This window comes from Panicum virgatum, chromosome 1N, assembly GCF_016808335.1.
Source record: "Panicum virgatum strain AP13 chromosome 1N, P.virgatum_v5, whole genome shotgun sequence".
Taxonomy (NCBI): Eukaryota; Viridiplantae; Streptophyta; class Magnoliopsida; order Poales; family Poaceae; genus Panicum; species Panicum virgatum.
In genome coordinates this window covers 15,212,376-15,224,568 of record NC_053145.1, presented here as the reverse complement: position 1 = coordinate 15,224,568, position 12,193 = coordinate 15,212,376, and the positions used below count along the sequence as shown (strand labels likewise).

The following is a 12,193-nucleotide window of genomic DNA, read 5'->3' as shown; positions in this document are numbered from 1 at the left end:
AGTTTTCTGGAGCATCGGAAGACTGCAAAATAAATTTCATGTAAGGTGTCTCATTGAAGATAAAGAAATGAAACAACCGAGTATTACCCATGCGTGTGGACATTTAAAGAAACGCCGACCGCCATCCATCCCGTCGGTGCACATTTGCACTAAGCAGTCCGCACCATGTCTGCATTTTGGCCACGGTTCTCTACGATTATCGTATTGTCGAAGAGGAGTTTCATTGGTAAATTCACTCTTGTGCTGTGGCGGAAACTCAAACACTGGTTCCGGAAAGGAATCAGGTCCAAGAGGCCCCTCCCAAATTATGGGGTCTCCCTTTCTTCCCCATTTTCCTTTCTCAAAACCATAGTAATTCTTCCCACTAGACCCACCTCCAGGCATTGGGTATACAATGAGGTTTGGTGTTTGAGTTGTGCTGGGAGTTCACAAACTTGGGAGTATTTATAGGCGCACAAAGGTCTGATACCCGGAGTGTGGAGTGTAAATGCACCTAAAAAACCTACATGACAACACAGTGAAGAGGCTAGCTGACCTAACACTGAAAAGGCTAGATTCGATGCTCGAAATGACTACTCGATGCATCTCTGTGCATGCAGACTCACAGCACTGCATTGCTGCCGCTCGGTCGATCGCGCCTAGATGCCGCCTTCCCCACTACACGCCACAGACCTTCGCTGTAGAATGACAGGTCCGTCGTCCTCGCCAGAGAGATTGCTTTGAAGGTGAGCTGGTGTGGTTGCCGTCTTGTCACATCTATTTGAAATGGTGGAAGAGCACTGCTATTTGAAATCCGTGATCGCCGTGCTGAGCAGTGGCAACCTATGATCTCGTACTCGCAGCTAGATACACTATGGTTCCTATTTTGAGCTATTCGAGCGTGTAGTCGTCATCATCGTCGGCGGATGAGGTCTCCGGATGCTTTTTAGTATTCTAGTGACATCAAAATGTGTGCTTTTTAGCAGCAGACCCCGATGTATTTCTTAGTTCTTAATTCTTATCGTTATATTAATAAAATGTGTGTTTTTTAGTATTCTAGTGACATGAAAAGCTCCTAAAATATTAAGGACAAGTGAAAAAGATTTCATAGACTCCCGGCTACAACTACAAATTAATGGTAAAGGCTACAACACACAAAGTTAAGCTCTCAACTTAAAACATAAACAACTAATTGCAGTGGCATGTGCACGCGACAAGATAATTTCTTGTTGCATCTAAACCTACCATGCCTTATGGAATGTAAAATGCCGGGATTACATGGTACTACTCTACTGAGTGCACCTAGGATATTTGCCCTTCCTAATTGCTTCGGCCCCGGCTTCCTTCGCACGGCGTGCCCTCTCTCGCTTTCTCTCCCTGTCAGCTTCACGTTCGGCCGCCGCCTTATGATCCACCTCCTCAATCCTCTTGCGGATCTCTTCTTGCTCTTTCTTGCGCTTCTCCTCTTGCTGTTCCTCGTGCTTCATTCGGCGCCAACGTTCTGCAGCCCACCTTGCTTTTTGTTCCACAATGTCCTTTGCCTGCTGCGACTGCACGGTGTCGAACCATTGCATAAAATCACAAAGAGGCGGAGGAGACTTTGTCCAACACAAGTTAGAATCATAACTCAATGTTAGGTCACAGAGAAAAATAGCGTATGTTCTCCTGCTACCTTGGCCCGGTCTTTGCTGTATCGCTTAGGTGGATCATATTCGTAGTTCTCACACATAAAGAACCTCATGCCGTAGTCATCTCCTAAAACCTCAGATTGCATGAACTTGCATAACGAACCGCAGAAGCACATTGGCACATCAATTCCTTCGGGTACGGTGGCTTTACACTTGCTCCACGGAATGTAGGTTGATCCTGACAAAGACATTGGCGCTATTGTGTGGTGCGCCAAATAAAAAAAACAATGATTTAAGCAATGCACATATCGTATACCAAATCGATGCGTGAAAATATAGGTACTGTCATAATTCTATTGTCTTATACTGCAATATCAATAAGGTACTATCATAATTCTATTCTAATGTATAATTATTTTATTTGAAAAAGTCTGTAATAGTACTCAAATTGTAATACTAAACCAGTGTTCTAAAGCACCAAATCTAATTTAGCTAATCCACTAATTAAATTAAATTGTTATACAATATCAACGAATTTATACGGAAGTTACCGGTAGATCACAAGTGCGGAATTCGGCAGAGCTTTGCCGCTTCCCTTCTCCTTACCCCTCTCTTTTTTCTGGATTTTTGGTGGATTTTTTGAGGTCAAATGAGGAGGGAATGAGGGGGGGGGAGGCCTTATATAGGGAGGGCTGACCCGGTCGCCCTCGGGGGGGGGGGGGGGGGGGGGGGCGACAGGCCCCCCAGTCGCCCACGGGAGGGGCGACCGGCCCCCTGGCGCCTGTAGGCTGGGCCCACTGGTCGGTCGCCCCTGGGGTGGGCGACAGGGACCTGTCGCCCGTTGGGGGGGGGGCGACAGGCCCCCTCTTTTTTTCTCCAGGGACTTTGTTGCAAATTTGAAGAAGAAAAAAATTACATTTGAGCCCTGTCGCCCCCCATAGGGCGACCGGGGTATATTTTTGAAATTTTCCAAAACGGACATATATTTTTGAAATTTTATTTTTTTTAAATATAAAAAAGAAAAAACCGCCGTTTTCCGCAAGTGCAGTTGATAGAGTTTTTCGTGCAAGAAGTATCTTTAGGATTTGGAAAGCTATTACAGATCCAAATTACTAGCCCTAATTCAGTGTCTAATAGGCGGTCTCATGCTTTGACGTATCATCTTGAGACAATATAACAGGTAATACATACATGCAATGTGTTGTTTATAAGATGTCTCATAGTAAATACATAATTTCATAATTTAATTTGTGTATAGAAAAAATAAATATTGTGAGTTGCATGGCAACAACAACTCGTACAATAATGAGAAAATAGTCTCAAAGTCCTGAATTTCTCACGAAACAATTATTTTGTTCTCTCTCCTCTCTCTCTATGCCACCTAATAAAAAAAACCTACATGGAATCGTATGAGACGACCTAAGAGACCATTGATGTGTACCAATGTACTTGCCTAAAATTGCATAGGTGGTGTTGATCGAAGGCTAAAATAGCTCATCTATTTTGGCCTTTTTAGAGCATCTCCAAGAGTCTGCTAAACTGGTTTGGCATCTTTAGTTTTTTGCAAAAATGAAGAAAACTTGTTTCCAACAGTTTTGCATTTGACTTGGCATCTTTTGACAAGTTGCCAAATACCAGCCTTGAGGCTGTCCGCAGTGGGTGCGGTAACCCATCCGCAACGCGACACTGCAGTACCAATATACCGGAAAAACGACTGCAGCAGGTATGCCACACCGGGACGCTACAGCAGTGGACGGCCTCCGCAACGCCAAATACCGTGCGGTACGGATGAGATGCAATCCGACGCCGTGCGGGCCCCTCTTTGTCCTTCCCGCGCCCGTCCTCAACCGCCGCCGCCATCGCGCCCAGGTGAGGGAGGGGAAGGGAGGACAAGGGAGGAGGCCGCCGCTGCGAGCACGCCGCCGCGCGCAGGCTCGCCGCCACGAGCACGCCGCCTCGCGCGCTCGCCGCCCTCCCGCCGGAGTGGGAGAGGAAGGGGAGCCGAGCTCCCACTGGCCGCGCTTGAGCTCCGCCGGCCAGTGCCATGGCCCGAGAGAGGGGGGAGGGGAGGCGACGCCGCCAGGCCACCGCATGCCGCCCTCCACGACGCCGTGCGCCGCCCGCTGCCAGGCCACCGTGTGCCGCCCTCCGCGACGCCGCGCGCCGCCCGCTGCCAGGCCACCGTGTGCCGCCCTCCGCGACGCCACGCCACGCAGGCAGGCGGGGCAGGCCGCCGCGCCTCCTCTGTGCCGCAGCACCCGCCGTGGCCGCCACAGCTCGCGGGCGCCGTGGCCGCTCCGCGCGCCCGCCGCCGCCGCGTCGAGCAGGGGCAGCGTGGATCGGCCCACCATCTCAGGCGGAGGGAGCAGGGGCGGCACGCGCGTGGTGTGGCCGCGGCCGTCCAGGGAGGGAGGAGGGCCTCCACCGGAGAGGGAGTAAGGAGGGGCTACCGCCGCGTCGTGCCGCGCGGGCCGCCGCCATGCTCCTGCGTGCGCCGGCGGTTCCGCCTGTAACGAACATGGCACCATTTATGCCATTTCGAGTGATTTTGGTGATCGAATGACAACACAACACTTGGACTAATATGATTGTTAAGATGATCATTCTCAGGCTTTTAGGTTCAAGTGATGACAAAGAGAAAGAGAAAATAGGCGTAGCAAGGCCCGAAGGGCAGCCCCTACGGGGGTTCTGCTCTTCGGATCAGGAGCACCAGAAGAACCGACGCCAGGGGCACCGGTGCATCCGACGCTTGTCGGAAGAACCGACGCTACGATGTTTGGTGCAGGAGGAAATCGAAGCCAAGTCAGCCTACAGGCACCGGTTGAACCGACGGTCCAAGAAAGGGCATCGGTGCATTGGCCGTTCTTTGTACCAGAGATGATGTCAAGTGCCCAGGAGAAGTTTCTTCAGCACCGGTTCAACCGACGGGGCATCGGTGCATACCACCGGTGTAATGACGTCAGCGTCTAGGAGAAGATTCCTTCAGCACCGGTTGAACCGGTGAGGCATCGGTGCAAAGCATAGGTTCAACCGGTGGTCTCTGCGTCAGCCGACAGGAGTCCAACGGCTACTTCGTGTTATGAGTGACCGGATGAACCGACGCTACCCCGCCAAGAGGCATCGGTTCTTCCGGTGGTACGCAGATTTTCAGCTAACCGTTGGAGCAACGGCTACAAGACTTGGTGGCCTATATATACGCCTCACCCCGGCCATTTGAAGCTTGCTGGAGTCCCAAGACACCTCATACACATCTAAGAACATCTCCAAGCCATACAAGAGCTCATAGATCATATCCTTAGCTTATAGCACTAGCTTTGTAAAGTGTGAGTGCTAGATTAGCTCTTAGTGAGTGTGATTGCAAGGCCTTGAGCCTTTGTGCTGTGGTTCTCTAGTGAACCAAAACAAGAGCTTGGTGCGCCGGCACTTTGGAGCGTGAAGCTCGCCGGCAACGTCATCGACCCTCCGACTTGGTGTGGAGCAGCGACAACACTTTGTGCGGGGGACGTGGAGACCCCCATCCTTTGTGGAGAACCTCCTTAGTGGAACCCGGGGCCAAGGTGACCGTGATTGTGTTCACGGAAGAGACTTGGTGGCCGAGTAGCAATACTCTTAGTGAGTGCTACAACAACATGGATGTAGGTGTGCCTTTGTGGCTAACCGAACCACGGGATAAACACCCGCGTCAAGAATTTGCTATCTCCTGTCCCTCTCTTTAAGCTTCCGCATTTCATACTAGCATTTTATGTGCCTTTACTTTCATAGAATAGTTTCTTGATAGGAAAGGCTATAGGTTGCTAAACTCTTTTGGGATAGGGGTTTCACACTAGAACAACCTAGTTGCACATCTAGATAGCGTGTTTTAGTTTAAGCTTTGTGCAAACTAGTTGGAGCCATAGGTCTAAGTTTTTATTAGTGCCTAATTCACCCCCTCCCCCTCTTAGGCTAGAGCACCCGATCACTTTCACCGCCCCTTCGCCGGCCAGCTCGAGCAGAGCAGAGCGAAGCTCGAGCGCGCGCCGGCTGAACCCCGCCGGGCCGGCCCCGCCGCGCCCAAAACTCGGCGGCCGGCGGTAGAGGAGCAGGGGGAAGGAGGGGTGGCCGGCGCTCGACTGCTCGAGGAGGAGGGGCGGGAGGTGGAGGTGGGGCGGCCAGATCCGCACGCGCCGGTCATGGGAGGCGAGGGAAGTCGGGACGGCCATGTGAAGCGAGGGAGGTCGGACGCCGCGGCGAGGCCCTGCGCACGCCCCCGCATGCGCGCTCGCGGGTGCTCGCCGACGGCGAGGTAGGAGGCGAGCGGAGGAGAAGGGAGGGGGGCGGAGCAGACGAGGTCGGGAGAGAGAGAGACGGGGAAGAGAGGGAGGGCGCTGGGAATAAAAAAAAGACAAAGGTGACTGACGCGTGGGCCCATCTATGAGTAGTTAGTATAGAGTATAACTGTAGAGTATGAACGAATGCAGAGAAACTGAATGTAGAGAAGAAAATATTAATGACCAAGATAGAATATATTTTTTAGAGGATGAATTTAGAGTATGATGATTGCAGAGAGCCTGAGCGCGCTGACATCCGCGGCGCATCCGTGCCCGATGGTGCAGTCCGCGTGTGTGTCCCAGGCTGCGGCAGGCAGGCTGCAGTGCTGCACAGGCTGCGGCAGGCTGTAGTGCGTGGCCGTGTGTCCCAGGCCGCCGGCTGCCGCGCCTGCCGCGGTAGGGGCCTCGGTAAGTATGGATCTAGACATCCGAATTCTTAGAACAAATTTGATATTTTAAAATAGATGTGCTTAAAATTTTATGCTAATATTTTTTATATTATCAAGCATATTATTATACATAAGAATAAAATTTTGTATAGATTTTTTATGTATTATTTGCTCCCTACAATTAAAAAGGTGAAAAAAGATTCGAATTCGTATCCGATCCGTATTCGAATTTTTATATCTATTATTTGAGAATATATATGATAAATTTGAGGTTTAGTTTTTATGAATCTTTACAAGATCAATGTTAAATACAAGGCTATGAATTTACATAGTAAATTCTATATCTTATTTGTCCATAATCGAAGAAAAATAACCAAAAATCTAACATTCGAATAAACATCCGAATCCATCCTTAGGCCACGGCATCGAGAGCAGCGCTGGGAAGAATAAAAACATCGAGAGCAGCGCTGGAAGAATAAAAATGCAATTCCGTTTCTCTTCTAGGTTCCTGATACAAGAAGAACTGAGAGGGAAATTTTTAGATCTAGATTTACTTGTTTTGTGAAAAGCGCAGGTTTCCAAATGCGAATGAGTTTTTTTACCAAATCTAAAATAGAAAATTATTGGAGATGAGCTATTTTTTTTACTTAGCATATATTTTTGGGAGTTGGCAAATCACAAGATTTGCTAAGTAAAATTTGGCAAACTCTTGGAGATACTCTTATTTAAACTGGAATTATCATTCCTTTTTTTTTCGAGCAACATTTATTTGGAGAACCGCGCAATTGGCACGGCAGCGGAATACGCATTAATCAGGTGACGCCATATGACAATGGTAGCCTCGTTTTAAATTTGAAGCAAGAATAATTGAACAAGTTTAGCCATGTTTAGTGTTTGGGTAGCATCACTACATATCGGAATCCATGTGGATACTTCCGAGAAAAAGAAAGAGAGAAGTCAAGAAGTAATAAATAAATTCATCTGAGAAATTTTTGGGGTTACCATGTGTTGGACAATCAAGAAGGTAATTAATCACCATGGTAAATATGCTACCTAGGAATCTAAATGTACTTGTTGCTGAAGCCAACAAAGATGCAGACTGTTGACTTCGCCATGTGCACTATGAAGCCATATCATCGATGATCTCCGACACAGTGATGGAAAACCATTAGGCAGTGTAGAATTACACATGTATTAGGAGTCCTACTTGTATTACACTTGTAACTTGTTTTACCTGGACTTGTTTCCAGGGATATATAATGAGAGTGTCTCTACCTCTCCTTTACAACTTGTCTTTTCCGATGTATGGGTCCTGCACCTATGTCGGTTGGTCGTTATCAATATTATGTAAGCTTTATTGATGATTATAGTAAGTTTATCAATTCACTTCAGCTAATGACGTTTTTCTTGAATTTCATCCGACTTATTTTTGTGTCAAGGAATCGGGCACCAAGAATCTTCTTCTTCAAGGTAGATGTCAAGATGGACTCTATCCAATGTCATCTCCTCCTCAAGTTCATCATATTACCAAACCCTCTACTTCCAGATGGCACCATCGATTGGGCCACCCTTCGTCGGTTATAGTCAATCGTGTTCTCAAAGATAATAATTTGTCCTTTCTTAGTGAGTCTCCTGAGTCTGTTTGTGATGCTTGTCAACAAGCAACAGATCCCATGATTACTGTCAAGAAGGCTGATAACAAGGAAGAACAGGCGGAGAATCCCGCCTATGTGCAATGGCTGACGCAAGATCAGCACTTATTGTCCTATCTTCTATCGACCATGACCAAGGAGATCTTAGTTCAAGTCTCTGAGTTTGAGCATGCGTCGGAAGTTTGGAAAGCTATCAACGAGATGTTCTCATCTCAATCCAAGTCGTGCATCCTTCAAATCAAATCTCAGCTCTCTAGGGAGAAGAAAGGAGACCAATCTGCATCTGCTTATTACACTAAGATGAAAGGTCTTGCTGATGAGATGGCTGTTGCCGGCAAGAAACTTGAAGATGATGATATCATTGATTATATTCTCAATGGGTTAGATGCTGATTACAACCCCTTCGTTTCATCTATATCTGTCAAGGATCATGTTACCTTGAGTGATCTATATGGTCAATTACTCACCTATGAGGCGCGGCTGCTCCAGCAAAATCAAGATGGAGGACACTTCTATTCCTCAGCCAATGTTGCATCCCGTGGTCGAGGTCGTGGACGAAGCCGTGGTCGAGGTTCTAATCGTGGTGTATCCACTTCTGGTCGCGGTGCATCTTCTTCTGGCCGTGGTTTTGGAAACCCTCAAGATTCTTCTGATCAAGATGATGGACCCTTGTGTCAACTCTGCGAGCGCTACGGCCATACCATCCATCACTGCTAGTTTCGTTTCAACAAGAAGTTTGTGCCTCCTAGTGCTGGTGTTGGTCGCCCCAGGCCTTCTGCTCCCCAAAAAATCAGCCTCTTCTGTTGCTCCCTCATATGGGGTTGACACCAATTGGTATTTTGATTCTGGTGCCACGGATAATATTACCAATGAGCTAGAGAAGCTTTCTACCTATGATTGGTACAATGGCCCTGATCAGGTTCAAGCTGCTAATGGCAAAGGTATGAACATAAGTCATATTGGTAATACTATTTTCCATACCCCCACACATGATTTCTCCATATCAAATGTGTTGCATGTACCCTCTGCCAATAAAAATCTTCTCTCGGTTCATCAATTCACTTCAGCTAATGACGTTTTTCTTGAATTTCATCCGACTTATTTTTGTGTCAAGGAATCGGGCACCAAGAATCTTCTTCTTCAAGGTAGATGTCAAGATGGACTCTATCCACTGTCACCTCCTCCTCAAGTTCATCATATTACCAAACCCTCTACTTCCAGATGGCACCATCGATTGGGCCACCCTTCGTCGGTTATAGTCAATCGTGTTCTTAAAGATAATAATTTGTCCTTTCTTAGTGAGTCTCCTGAGTCTGTTTGTGACGCTTGTCAACAAGCAAAAAGCCACCAATTGCCTTATCCTAGGTCTGAGAGTGTCTCTACCTCTCCTTTACAACTTGTCTTTTCCGATGTATGGGGTCCTGCACCTATGTCGGTTGGTCGTTATCAATATTATGTAAGCTTTATTGATGATTATAGTAAGTTTACAAGGATTTTTCTTCTTAAACAAAAATCAGATGTGTTTGATGTGTTCCTTAAGTTCCAACAATTAGTTGAACGAATGTTTGATCAGAAAATTATTATGGTTCAATCTGATTGGGGTGTTGAATATCATAAGCTTAATTCTTTCTTTCAGCGTGTTGGCATAACCCATCATGTCTCTTGCCCTCATGCTCACCAACAGAATGGCTCCGCTGCACACAAACATCGACATATTGTTGAGGTTGGTCTTGCCCTTCTAGCACAAGTATCTATGCCTCTCAAGTTCTGGGATGATGCTTTTCTCACCGCCACATATCTCATCAATCGAACTCCCACTCGTCTTCTAGACTTTTCCACTCCTTTTACATGCCTATTTCATGAAAAACCAAATTATTCATCTCTTCGTGTGTTTGGTTGTGCGTGTTGGCCAAACATTAGTCCTTACAATAAGCATAAACTCCAATTAAGTTCCAAACAATGTGCTTTTCTTGGGTATAGCTTTCTTCACAAGGGATACAAGTGTTTGGACATCTCCACTGGTCGTGTTTATATTTCTCGCGATGTAGTTTTTGATGAGGGTGTTTTTCCTTTTTCACAACTCCATCCAAACGCTGGTGCTCGGCTTTGTGGTTGTGAGAACCGCCCAATTTGATACTATTTTAAACGAACCGCCGGTCATTATCATCCAGATGAGAGTTAACACGTGCTTGCCGGAGAGCGTACCACGTGTTATCCCACATCTAGAGACACGAATAACCGACACGTCATTCATTCAAAACAATATCAAATCCGGTAGTCCCGGTATGTGCTCCAACATACGCCCAGAATCAGCATATGCACATACTGTTTACAATCGAATACATCGCCAATAATCCACAAAGAGCAGTTTTATCAAAAACAGAGTTCGAAACTTAATATTACAAGTTCAATATAGGTGGGTTTCAAGCTAACTTCCATTACAAGCCTTGGGCTCACGATAGTCATATTAAACAGAAACATAAAGTTTATTGCATTTACATGCTCTCACGAAGCTCGATTACGATAAAGACTTACTAAGGTAATGATGCCTTGCTCAAGGACAACATTACAGCCACCACGACCTACTCTTCCCCCGCATTTGGATCAGCGGGGTAGAAGTGGCCGAACACCACTTCCGGCTCATCTGCAACTAGGTTTAGAAAGCAACCTGAGTACAAAAGGTACTCGCAAGACTTACGCGATTACATATACAAGGATCATGCAATGGCTCAAGTAAAAGCTTTAAGGTTAAGAAGTTATTGCATAAGCATTAGCTCTCTACACTATCACCTATTAGAATTAATTAATCTTGCCCAACCCCAAACACTTTTAGTTGATTAAGAGAGTAATATAATCTATAACTGATCATAACTACAACATGAACCATTCCCATCACAATCGAAATTCTATGAGGAGTTCATGGGATAATGAGCTTGCTCATAACCGAGAGCGCGGCAATTAGAATTGATTATAACCTTGCAAGGGTGTACTACTTTACCCACACGATGCGAGGACCATGCGACTCACCCAACCGATCACGCCGGGCAAGGGGGTACTCACGTCAACCGTTCCCAACAAGGCTCGATCATTGAACCTCACACCTAGCTTACGAGTAGAGACTTAGTTCCACCAGGGACATCTCTAAACTTTCCTACACAAAAGTCCACCTGGGGACACACTAAGCCTCTCTGCATAGCCCGTAGCCACGTAGCTAGGACTGCACATCAATGATCAAGTCAAAGAAGGTAATTGGCTCATCCATACCATTATATTGGATATGTGGTAGCACGAAAAGGTGCTCAAAACCGATGTCATCCACTCGGTCCTTAATCGATCCAAGCGGACTATGCCCATGTGATTCCATTCTCTAGGCCCTACCATTCCGCTCGAATCTTGATACTACCAAACTCTTAACAACTCAACCGAACCAGTGCGATCAAGGATAAATGGTAAATGTGATCCTCCAAACCATTCCTGTCTAGGGAGCAATAGAAGTACTCTAAGCAGGGCTAAGTATCTAGTCAAGTTAAGTAATTAACTAACTAACTAGTGCCAAGAACAAGGATAACAAATCAAGGAAGGATTATGCATAAAGATAGGTTTAAAGATGCAATACATACATACTATACATATATATAGCCCAACATTACCCAGGTGGAATAGCTAAACTAAATCAGATTAGCCAGGTGCAAGGAATATGCTTAGCTGCTTGCCTTGGTTAACTTCGGGCTCGACCACGAATGGGATTCCGGGTTCAGGCTCCACGGACTCGGTGGGCTCCACGGGTTCGTTCTCCGACGGTTCGGTCACTAAAATGCATGAATGCGATGCAAGAAATAAGAAATGAACTAAACAACAAGCATAAATCATGAAATAATTTGAGCATGCAGAGGACATTGCAAAGAACTCATGAAAATTGGTTTTGCAGCAAAAACATTTTCCTATAAATAACCATAAATATATGAGTTTTTAGCCACTCTAAACAAGGTAAATCAGAAAAGGAATGCAAACTTAACTAAACAAATCCAAGAAAAAAATATCATAGAAACTAGGCATGAAAACAAAGCTAACAAAACTGGTTTTACTATTTTCTCACTTTCCAGCAAAAAGTTCTATATTAAACCATTTTCAAACAATGCATAAGGAAAACAAGCTAAAACTTTGATTAACAGCAAGGTAGCATGTGAACAAGTTGCACCACTGAAAACTACACCTCACAAGAAGTCTAATAAAATTTG

At 46.1% G+C, this 12,193-nt stretch overlaps 1 protein-coding gene and 1 non-coding gene across 2 annotated transcripts; both read left to right on the top strand.

Moving 5' to 3' along the window:
• Positions 1–8,084: 8,084 nt before the first annotated feature.
• On the top strand, positions 8,085–8,672 carry LOC120653347. The gene has a single exon (XM_039931105.1). It carries the CDS (start codon positions 8,085–8,087, stop codon positions 8,670–8,672), a length of 588 nt encoding a protein of 195 aa, XP_039787039.1.
• LOC120657872 lies at positions 8,295–8,430 on the top strand. The gene has a single exon (XR_005668405.1). It is a non-coding gene; the product is annotated as a small nucleolar RNA Z247 (small nucleolar RNA).
• Positions 8,673–12,193: the final 3,521 nt, after the last annotated feature.